This window comes from Eurypyga helias, unplaced genomic scaffold, assembly GCF_000690775.1.
Source record: "Eurypyga helias isolate BGI_N326 unplaced genomic scaffold, ASM69077v1 scaffold42075, whole genome shotgun sequence".
Lineage (NCBI taxonomy): Eukaryota > Metazoa > Chordata > Aves > Eurypygiformes > Eurypygidae > Eurypyga > Eurypyga helias.
The window spans coordinates 662-13056 of NW_010250276.1; the positions used below are offsets into that span (position 1 = coordinate 662).

Consider the following 12395-nt stretch of genomic DNA (forward strand, 5'->3'; position numbering starts at 1 on the left):
GGAAGCTCCACTGGGTGGCATTTTTCACTTTGCACATGCATGCAAGTTGTACTCCATGGGATTTAGACGCAGCATCCGAAGTGTAACATATGTAAATTAAGTCACTATATAACAGGTTTCCTGTTCTCTTTTGCTTGTAAGAGGGGACTGAGATTGGACCTGGGAGCTGTGTGATGCACTAGAGAGTACCCACACCCTGCCTACCCACCTCTATGCACCCCTCATGCCTTCGCTTCACAGCCTTACTAGTAACTCCCTTGCTTGACACTGGCATCGTGGAGGGGGGCCGGAGCAACCTGTGTGTATTTAAGGGAAATCATACAAACACAGCAGGAGCTATTTTACTTACTGAAAAATACCCTCTTGTGACCTCTGGCTGATTTTATTTTAATAGTGCTTCAAACTCTGACAGTTCTGGTATCTATCAGAGAGATTGTGACAGAAATTGTTAAAAAGAAAAAAAAAAGAAGAAGACGACCACATAGGAAAAGAGGTAGGGGAAAGGGAATTGACACTCTTAATCCTAGTCAGCCCTCAGCTTTCTTAGCAAGGGTGGGTTGGGACAGAAGGGAAAAGGAGGAAGGAAAAACACCTTGTTGGAGGGATGGCCACTCAGCCAGGATCCTTCCCTAGCCAAGCCGTCACACATTCTCTGTTGGATGCAGTCCCTACGCTCTATGAAATCAGATGGATCTTAATCCTCACTCAGTTTGCACATACCTGAAAGCTTAGCTCCAGAAAATCTTTAAATACAAGGAATAAGAAGTACTGTACTGAATGTAGGGATTGTTTTCTGGACTTTCTCTGGCCATCGACTACGCTTGAAGATTTCTCCTTGCTTTGGGAAGTTTGGTGCCAGGAAATTCCAGCTTCTATCTTCAAGGAATTAACATAGCACAATGGATCAATACAGCTTTTCTGCATATATATACCTCCGTTGCTGTGCAACTAATGCTGCTCTGAAACAAGGCAGTTCCCTCTGTATTGGATAGATGTAAACCTCTTTGCTGTCTAATGCTATTGAAACCCTGGACCTCAGGAAGGGAACCCAAGCCCGCATGCAGGATCAGCCGCTGGGCAGTGGAGTTCACCATCCTGAAGACATCTCCAGAAATGGCCACCTCGGCACCCAAAGGCAGAAGCAGTGTCCTCCTTCTCCCTCTCTTGTGCTGCGTGGGAGGGCTTGGGAGATGAGCTTCTCAATAGACAAAGGCTAGTAGGTAAAGTTAGGGCAGAAGTAACTATTTTTGCTTCACCAACATCACACTGAGATAATATTATGTTTTTACACACGTATTGTGTACTCTCTGATATGACTCTGACTTCCTTTTATTTCATACCAACCAGTTCAGAAAGCAAGAAAACACTGGCAATATCACAGCTACTTTATGGTCAGTCCTTTAGCACTCACAGAGTTGATCCTCATTTTGCTGAAATAAATGGGAAGCCAGCAAGGGAACAGATCTGTGTGATGACAAATTTATGTAAAGTATTTTTAAATTAATTCTCTTTTCAATTATTGTCTTGTGCTGTACATACATTAATTTCAAATTTTCAGTAAAATGGGAAATAAGGTATCAAATCATGAAATCTTTCTCAGTAACTTTGTATAGATAAACTCAGACCTAACGAGTGCTGAAGCAGAAATGAAATAGCTTACCTCCATGAGCTACTAGTTCAAGCCAGACAAGAAAGGGGAAGAAATGATTGTAACCTAAAGCAATCCAGTTTTCCCTATATGTATGTACATGCTACTCCCAAAATGTCAATTTTTAAGATAGCAAGAAAAAGATAGAGCATTACCTATAACAAAATTAGTTTTTGAAGATGTTTGCCCATACTGTTGTTCAATATACTTTGGCTTATATGTCACCATGCCAATTAAAGAATTGAACTGAATGATACTTGCACACAAATACAGAATATAAACTGGATTCCCAAAGAGGTTCTTCAGCGACGGCAAGAAGTCTGCAAGACAAAATGGCAGAAATGACAACCAGGCCAGAGAGAGAATAAGTGCTTTGAATAATGCTTTGCGACATGTTTTCACCTTCCAACGAAGGACTGCAGAACATTTCAGAAGGAATCCATGAAGTTCCATGATGCTCCTAAGAGCTCCCCCATTTCTGGATGTGGGAACAGGGAGCAAAATACTAAGCATCAATTTCCCAGAAGAGGTAGCTTGTTTCATATATCTTCTTTTGATCATAAATCAGGACTGATGTGGTTTCCATGTGTCCTCAACAGCCACAGCATCTTTTAGCTTAATTCTGGGGGTAGACAGTGCTCAGCACAGCTCACAGGAAGCACAGACACAGTATGTTACAGATTGAAGTACTGAGCGAAAATACTTTTGGCAAAGTAGGGTCAAGGAAATGCAATTGTGCAAAACATCTTGTGTAAATCCAGATAACCTCCTAAAATACAGTGTCTAGTCTGTGCCCATCCTTATTCAGATCAGATGCCGTATGTGTTTTTCTAATGCATGATCTTAAAGAAAAAGGTTTAGCAAAAAACTGAGATTTTTTTGACCCTTACTTCTGCAACAGTCACTATGTGTGACTGAAAAGATTTTGCAGTTTCATGATATTTGCTGGGCCACTAGCATAATTTTTAAAATCTCAGATGGAGAAATTCTGCATTCAAGAGCAGGTCCAGGGAACCATGAAAAGACCCTTTTTGTGCATACTAGTTAGGTGGAGAATGACAGCTGAGGGGAAACAGTAATTCTGAGGCCATTAAAATATGATATTAGAAAATGACCTCAGAGAGTACAAAGTTTTAAAGTATAAAAATTAGTGAGAGAAAGACTCAAAGGTCAGGAGAAACTCTAGTGATTTACCTTTTGCCATCTCAGCAATCTTCACTTGCTGATAAGATTTGTGTTGGTCCCTGTTATCCTCAGTGATGAACTTTGATTGCTCAGAAGAGGTACTGGAGTCCTTTCTGCCCTCTGGTTTCGGGAGGTGCTTGGGCAGGAACCAGAAGGGGATGCCGGCCAGAACGCTGATCACACCTGCTATTAAGTAGCCCAGCCACCAGGCCCCCACCCACTGCACGTCCTTGTGAGTTATGGTCACACTGTCTGGAGAAAGCCAAAAAAAGGAGAAACAGGCCCTTTGCAGGGTCTTTCTCCAGAGGAGTCCACCCCCACCTCCCCAGGTTTAGCTGTGCTGGGTGTCTGTTGGTCTTACAGGAGCAATTGTAGGGAGGCAATAGGGACCTGGTGATTCCTGTGACACAGCAGCAGCCTTCCCCAACACCTCAGGGTCCCCAATCATGCAGCTTGCACATCCCCAGCAAAGCTGCAAGGCCCAAGACATGGGGTAGTCCAGGTGGCCATGCACTTGCTCCCTGTCAGGCTGCTCTGCACAAAATTCCAGGGAAAAACGGTGTGGAAAGATATTTTCCCAGGAGAAAGGCAATCAGGACCCCTGGTACCCATTGCAAGACTGCTATTCTAGGCAATGTAGCATACTGCAAACTGCACGTGCACAGCTCTCATCAGGATCCCGAGCCTCAGTCCTGCCTCCTCCTGGTGCCTGCTGTCCCCCCAGAGCCTCCTCATCAGGGCACCTCCTGGGGGGCACCAGCTGCATGTCTGCTGGGGCTGAGGAAGGGTCAGGCCTCCTATGTCCTCCATGCCCATCCTTCTTGCCAGCCTTTTCTGCATGGGGCATTGCACTGCTGTCCTCCTTTTCATTGCTCTACCCCCGCCAGCCCCCTATAGTCTAGGTAACTAGATAGTTCTTGGCCTTAAATAGGCATTTTGGAGCCTGACTGAATTTTTAAAACGTGAGTTTTCTGACTTACCCAGATCTACAAAGCCAATGTCAACATAAAGTTTGGCACACAGGGATCCTAGAAGAAAGCCAAATATTGGCCCTATGATTGCAACTGTCTGTACGCAGCCTGCAACAGAAAACAGGGGACTGTTACACTCCTGGGTTAAAAAGAGCACTGGTTCTCGCTGCACTTAACAGCAAAGTATGGCATGTCACAGGTAACAAGTGGTACAGCCTTAAAATACTGAGCCAACCTTTGCTGTCTGGCACATTGGTTACAAAAGTTAGAACATTTTCAAGAATTAAAAAGCCAAGAAAAAAATTTCCATCACTACATTGACACTTTTTTTGTTGTCAACCAATTAAAGAGTGAAATTCATCCCCACGGAAAAAAGGTCAGGGAACTTAATGGCCTAAACTCAGTAACAGCATCAATCTTTAATTGCTGGAAACTCTAGATTAAAGTAACTGGAAAGCAAGTGCCAACCATTTAAGTGAAGTGATCACTTTAAGCTGTCATAGGCCCTTTACTTTGGTACCCAATATTAACACGTTTCAATACGCCCTCAGCCAAACTTTCTGAATATTTTGAATTTTCAAAATTGATCTGGAAATCTGGGAAGACTGACTCTTTTACAGAGAAAATCTGAGTTTTTCCCTGTTGCCAGGCTGCAAAACTTGTCAAGACAAAATGTTGATGGTGAAGGACTTTTCTGGTAATATTTGAGGTGAATGTGCAGAGGTTTTCAGACAATGAACACGAGAAAAAAGTGATACCAAGTTTTTAAAGCCTCAGCACTATTTATAATTCTACCTGAATCTGGAGGGAATGTTTTGAGGGCCTGCTGAAATTCTATTTTAAGTACTTTAAAGAGTACATGTTTTTTTATCATTTTCCAGAGAACTGAATGTGCACAGAGGCTCAGCAGTCCACATCCAGAAGAATTAGGAAGATTAGGGTAACAGCAGGAACCTAAGGTCAAATTCTTTCCTCAAATTAAGATAATGGAACTGTGCTGGTATAATTAAAGGGAAACTTGGTCCCTTGAGCGTACATGACTGTTAAATAAACTTTAATATTGGAAATTATGCAAACAAAACAATCAGGGCAAGTTAGTTCAATAACACTCATTCCATTATTCAGTGTGACTCAGTTTCCGCTGGGGAAAAAATCATCAGGAAAAAAAAATTATTTTACCAATGTATAAGGCAGCATTCTCTTCAATGGCATAATCATCTATGTATGTAATTCCCAGAGGCTGGATAGGAGTTTCACCTATTCCACGCAAAAGATTCCCTAGTAGAACATAGATCCACATGGAAGAGCCTGCCTCTTTTTCACATCCTGGGTGCATCACAAGAGAGAAAACAATGATGTGTTTTTCATAACAGTTTGACACAATGCACAGGACTTCTAAAATACTTCCAATGTGGGAAAACCATTATGAAAACTGTGGAAAATGTTTTGTGGGGTGTGGGGATGGCAATTTTAGCCCAATCAGCTTGAGGTGGACACACGTTTAGCATGAACTGCTTCAGTCAAAGGTATTACAAGTTGGCCAGTTTTATAAATTTGTCACCACATCCCATTTTAGAAACCTTTTTCACTTCCTTCTAACCAGACCTGGGATCTCCTAATGGAAAAATATGGGAAGCTGTGACAACAATGAACACTACCAGTCACATCTATTCCACAGGTATGACGATGCAAACACGCATGTCTGTGACATATAGAGGGTTTGATTTGCTCATCCACAGCTCATTCATGGCCAGGCACTGGGGAGGAAGGCTCCTTGCTCGTGAGGAGCTCAACGGAGCCAGAGAGGAGACAGCTTTGTGGTGTGCAAACAGGGTCAGCGGGCAGGGAGAGAAACAAGAAGAGATATCTGTAGGCTGGGAGATCCAAGCAGCTATTTCCAGGGAGCTGAGGATCTAAAATCACATTTCCCAGCAGAGGGAAGACCATGATTTACCAAGGTCCCCATGGGAGATTGGTGTATCTACAAGCCATAAAGCTGCAGAAAGTTGGTGGAGGAGACAGCAAGGCTGGAGGAAAGGCTGCAGACTGAAAACACTCTTGTCAGTGGGCAGCGGCAGTTATATAATTATTTTTAATAAATTTGTCTCAGTCAGTCTACTGTCTCAGCCAGTAGACCTGGCTTTTCTATGTGAGAGATTCATCTGAATCCCATTTATTACATTTTTGCATCCTAATAAACAATTGCATGAGAGTTCTGATGTATTTTAGTGTGCTGATCACAATATTTCCCAGAGATCATTCTCACCTGCATTTAGTTTTGCTTGAGATTTTTCCAAGGCTGAGAGCGGAGTTTGGCTTTTGTCCTGCAGACATGGCGAGATGCTAACAGTCGCATTGACGTTGGAAGGGAATCTTTCATAGCGGTATCTGTTTACAAACCAAAGTTGATTTTTACTGTCCTAACTTGTAAAAAAAAGCAAACAGATCTGTTACCACCATGGCAGTTAGGCCCATACAACTTAAATGCAAAGTTCATCTGCATCCAGTGCTGTCAGTGATGCTTTACAGGGGATAAATGGAACTCAGTTGAGACTGGAAATTGTCCCTTTGTTTCTCTTCGTGTCATAGTGATGAATTCCAGTTTAACAGGCACTTTGCTGTGATGCATGAATCTGTACTAAGAGATTATCAGATAGTAGGTGTATCCTCTGGCTTGTGCTTGATATTCAGATTGTCTTCCTGAGTTTACTCATCACTTCATTACTGAAGGTTCAATAATTCTTAAACTGGGTCAGAATGTGGCCCACCAAGATCACAGACTCATAAAAGGACAAGTTCATTAAAACTGAAAGTAGCATATATGTTAAATATATATTTTTTTCATAAATAAAAAAAACCCTAAGTTGAGCAACCACATCCAGATATGCCTATCTCTATGGGCATCTTCACAGTCAATGCCTAAATCTTTCAGCGAGCTAACATTCAGGGTGCATAGCCTGGTTGGAAAATACCAATCACTTTGTGCTTACCGTCCCATGAAGAACTGGGGCATCGCAATCAGGAATGTTCCAGCTGACATAATTAAGCAGCCTACTCCAATTATTCTTGGCCTGTGAAGCTTCGCTCCAAAGTAGCTTACAAGAATTATGATTAGGAGGTTCCCTTTGAGAGTACAAAAGGAAAACTGAGTTTTATGGCTTGTTGATAAGAGATCCCCCAAAATAATGATTCCTAGTGTGTGGTATAGGCAGGGATTTCAGTGGAAGAGGTCTGATTGCATGGGGTTGGTGTTTCTCCCTCTTTCCAAGCATTCTTACAGAAGCCCTATGCCTTTTGTGATAAGAAGATGATATAAACTTTTGGTTAAGCAGCTGGAAAAGAGAAAGACTGTGCTGTCTGAAGTGATAAATAAGCAGGGCAGCAAGAAAAGGAATCAAACAGAGCTTTTTTTTCTTTTTTTTTTTAGGCTATGAATTGATTTCCATGAACACCACAGCTCACTGAACACCCCCAAGACAAATTCAGTAACCCAAAAGCGTAAGAGACCAGGTCTTGCTGGAAACCTTAGTGCAAGAGGGAAGGGGATGGACTGGACAATGAACACAGATTATAGCTAGAGGTTTGTACTCTTGCTGCTTAATAAATCACGAAGGGCAAACACTTGTGGGGGAGGTGGATTGCTGACAAAAGGAGAGTGAAAGCTGCAATCTGCAGAAGTGAATTCTCATTCAACACTCAAAATTTCTATTGATATTAATTAGCCAGACACTAAGCTTATTAAATGACAAAATATTTAGAACTATGCTAAATTGCTTGTATTAAGAACTCCATCCTATCCAGCGTAATCATACTGGCAGTCATGGTGAATCTTGCTCAGTTTTAATGGTTCAAAGAGATTCACACAATCATTTTTCACAACAAATTTACACCACTGTTTTTTTTCCAAAATAAAATTGGGTTTCTACAGCACATACCAATTTCGAAACTGCCATCAATAACGCCAACCAAAGATGAAGGGATATCAAATCTTCTTTCTATTTGTGTGATAGTACTTTTTAGATAACTTCCTGACAGTGCTTTAGCAAAATAAACAAAAGACAATGCACCAAGAAATATCTGTGAAAGAAATTGACAGTGATTAAAAACAGGCAGTACAGCAGGCTTTATTGTATGAATTATTTTAAAACAATTTTTACATTTCCCATACCAATAATGATATGAACTGAACGTGCTATCAGACACCTCTGATTTCAGATAGATGCCAAAGCTACTGATGCTTCGAAGGACAGAGACATCTATCACCCTCCTGATCTCTCTCACAATAACGGTAAGGGTAAATGTTAAGTGTGGCTCGATGGGGAGGCAAGTCGTGTGGCATTTTTTAACTTAGGCTTTTGCAATTGTCTGTATTTGAGAGTCCTGGTTTGGCCAGCTGTTCCCACTGAAGCCCAGGGTGCCTCCTGCTAGATGGCTTCATGAGTTGAACAGTGACCTGCCCAGAAATTCTCCTTTAGGCTCGTGCATTCCCCAGCAGATCTCTTGCATTCACTTTTGAGTGCACGCTGCACTTTGCTAAGGGGCAAACCTCTCTCGTCCTTTTGTTTTGCAGAGGCAGTTGTGTTCTCTTAGTTATCAATATATGTGTTTTAGTATGTTAGTCTGAATCAGGAGCGGGCTTGGGAAATGAAACTTCCACCCCCTTCACTGCACTTTGGTACATACTGCAACTCTGCAGACTGAATCCCTTTTACACAAAATTAAACTGGAAGATGCATTCCAGAAAGGCATTACATTGACTTCAACAGCCAATGGAATGATGAGACGAGCTGGTCTGAAATAACTCCTCACCCTGAAATGTGTGTAGAAGGAGCACAGGGTCCTTAGCATCAACTGTTTCACTCCCGCAAAGCTATTGCCTGTATTTGTCTTCACTGAATGAAGCCTTAGTGAGTTTAGGAGCTCCAGGGATACTCACACACCATGCAATTGGTCCTGGAGACTAAAACATTGCTTTCTACCTTCAGAGCTGGTCTGAAATAACTCCTCACCCTGAAATGTGTGTAGAAGGAGCACAGGGTCCTTAGCATCAACTGTTTCACTCCCGCAAAGCTATTGCCTGTATTTGTCTTCACTGAATGAAGCCTTAGTGAGTTTAGGAGCTCCAGGGATACTCACACACCATGCAATTGGTCCTGGAGACTAAAACATTGCTTTCTACCTTCAGAGACAAGTTGTGTTGACTGAATATATATATATATATATATGCATATATAGGCATGCTCTTTATAAAGGGTGTTTTAAAAAACCCACCAAACCCTAAACCAGAAATTAAAAGACACAGTCATGTCTTGTATAAAGCGAGGTCTAGACCCTGTCCTACACCTCTGAGCAATCACGCTTGCCGTAAACGGGTGCTCTGAAGCCATGTACTCACCTCCAGTGCAATACTCCTTACAACATCTCATTTGACAAGGCACATTGGTAATAACACTGGCATCACTGTTGAACGCAAATGCTCGTGTTAAGGTTCAAATAGTCACATTCCACACACTTTATCCAGTGCTGGTTACTCCTCCTTCAGAAACACTTGTGGGTAAATAAACAGCATCTGGTTCTTATGTCCCACAGCAAGGGCTCTCAAAGAGCTTGCTAGTAAAAATATTACCAGAATATATTACATTTTCTGTGTGTTTTGCCCTCGGATTTTAAATAGAAATTTGAAAGCAAACATGATCTTTCACAGGAAAATCGTATAGATAAAACTAGAACTTCAAATGTCTCCTTCCTTGGCAGTTTTTCTACTGACTTTGCCTCTGTCCCAGGAGGGAGATGGAGACTGCGTGCAGCGGTGGAAAAATGCTCCCAGGTTAGAGCTGGGACACAAAGGTGCACATGATTTCACATTCTTCTGTGAATTGCCAGTGACTGTAAGTAACTATTTCTCCCTATCTTTCTGGTTAATAAAGGCAATTTGAACACATGGGAAGGCTGATAATTGGTAAACAAGAGCCTGCTGAATCTGCATATTGTTCTGGTAACACGTTGGGCAAATACAGGTCTGAGGCAGACTTTTTTGTGACTTGGAAACATCATTAATAATTTCATACTGACTCATCAAAACATGATCTGAACTGAGAAAGGGTGAGTTCACCATAAAAAAAGAGGGTTTCTACGTCCCTACTGGAATAAGTTAATCATAGTGGTTTGAGTTCCTGGAAGACACAGATTTTTTGAACAGAAAGAAATGGAGCTGAAATATTATTGATTTTCTATTTTTGGACCTAAGAAGATGATTCCTGACTGGCTAATCTGTGACTGAAGGTTTATTCAATGAGGGAATCGGATTATTGTTGCAGCAAATGGAGGAACAGTGATAGAATTATTATTATGCTACAAATTTAATTAATATATCTCATCTATTTCAAAACAGGACCCCATTTCTGGGTCTTTACAGGATCAGACAAAATCAAGAATATTCAGGAGTCAAAATATTTTTGTAGCAGTCATCAGGCTCAATTAATCCCACACTATCTTAATTGCTTTGCTTAATTTATAGGCTTCAGGTCAACTATTGCTGAAGTCATTGACTGTCTTGGGAGCTGGATCAGTATCTGAAAGTAGGTATGTGTGCTTGTGTGTGAGGAAAACCCACAGAAATAAAGACTGTGCAAGATGAAAAGAACTGGGCAAGGCCAAAGACTCATTTTTCACATCATTCAAATTATCTCATCTCACTGTTGTATGGTGATTTATTGAGACCTCACCCAAAAGAGTGTCAGCATTTTACAGCCTGGCTTTGGAAAGCAGGTAGAGACAGTAGGCGAAGCAACATGCTGCCTCCTGTACCCCAAGGAGGAATGATCTTCCAAGGTGCAGCAGTCCTACTATCACATAGGTACAGCTGCATTACAAGGCTTGAAGCAGGGAGCTTCCATCGCCTCGAGGAAGTACCTCTCATGGTGAGATAAATGCAGATAGAGCAGTGATACTTCTGCAGTTTCGTTTCAAAGTCACCTCACGCAGAGTTCTCTCAAATCAGGAATATTACAATAATACTTTAATAATATAGCACTCAAAACACACATACCATAATATAAAGATTATTTTTCAGAGCCCATAAATCTACCGTGGCTACAACCTGAAAAAAAGCAACCTGTACTAACGGCTGCCTGTGGTACCTGTGTGCTGATATTCTTAAATTCAGGAAAACAGGGTGATGCCATAAGGAAGATATAGTGACCTCTCAGGTTGACCCCTGAAGATTCCATAACACACAAGACTCAACCGAGAAGTTATATTCGAACACTGCCAAACACAGATTTGAAGATGACTTTTTTTGACTTAGAAATACCTTCAATAATTTCATACTGACTCAGAACTGAAATCAGAACTGAAAAAGGGATAGTTCACCAGAAAAAAAGAGCTTTTTAAGTCCCTATTGGAATATTCAAAAACTCATACTCTACCTTTATACCTCCACAACATGACTGTTTTTCCTTGGATGCAGAAGATTCAGATTTGAATGAAGTTCGGTCAACAGGCAGGATTGTGTTGTTTGAAAAAAACCGAGTATTTTCTTTTGATGAAATCTCCATGATGGTATCTCCTGCCTCTAAACCAGAAAACATGGAGAACATTTTAAAAGGGCATCCCATTAGCTCAGCCTCAAAAGCTTGTCATGTGACAGCAACACCCCGCTGTACTGTTTTCCCCTACGACAGCAATTATCAAACTTTACAACAGAATCTGACCAGTGCACTGGATGTTTAATTATGGAAATTTGCAATTCACTTGACTATGATAATGAAGATTAAGTCATACTCAGCAAGCAGTCATCATCTTCATTCTCTAGCTATCACCAATGTGATTTCATTGAACATCTGACCAAGCATTAATGACAGACTAAATGAGCCTTGTTAACGTTTTAAACATTTCTGGAGCCTATATGTAAGATCACTTTTCTAGATGTGACCATGTCTGCAGAGATTTCTCAGAGCTGATCTCTGAATTTCCCATATATCTGGGACATTAGGTAATTAGATCAAAGGAAATCTAGCCCCGTTAATGAGGGACTTGAATTGTTTTAGATTGAAACATTAGCTCTAATCGTCTGATGGTAGCTAATGCGTTACACAAGAATAAAGAGGTTTAGTGCCCTTTACCATTTTAGATAGATCCTAATGGCTCAGTGGTCAATTGTTAACAGGGAAAAATGTGAATTTGCTTCGTTGCAGGTAAATACAAAGAAGTAAAGAAAACCTAAATAGTGCACTTTGAGAACAAAATATATCAGTAATTCTTAAATCTCTACTTACATACTGCAGTACTTTGTTCTTAATTTCAATCTCTAAATCAGATCTGAAAATATTTATGAAATCAGCTTCTGTGTTCACTTTTAAGCAGCACTATGTTTTATAGAACAGCTGGTTGAAAATACAAATAGGAGACATTCCTATTCTTTTATGTTTGTCTAAAGGCACAGATCTTACATAAGTAAAAAATATATATGGGTTTATGTATATATATATACATGTACATACACGTGTTTTCATGACTTCCCAAGGGTCTGTGGAGAAATGTAAGTGAAAATAAAAGTATATCTAGATGCTAAGGTTCAATCATGAAAATAC

The 12395-nt window shown here is 40.9% G+C and overlaps 1 protein-coding gene across 1 annotated transcript; it reads right to left on the reverse strand.

Moving 5' to 3' along the window:
• Positions 1-1803: 1803 nt before the first annotated feature.
• Positions 1804-11360, reverse strand: LOC104502526 (solute carrier organic anion transporter family member 1C1-like; the record flags this gene model as incomplete). Its single annotated transcript, XM_010151635.1, has 8 exons — positions 11232-11360; positions 7740-7881; positions 6795-6927; positions 6071-6192; positions 4984-5130; positions 3814-3912; positions 2843-3085; positions 1804-1968 (listed from the first exon to the last, which is right to left on the reverse strand). Coding segments are annotated over exons 1-8 (1180 nt in total), but the record flags the coding sequence as incomplete, so codon positions are not given.
• Between the last annotated feature and the right edge of the window lie 1035 nt (positions 11361-12395).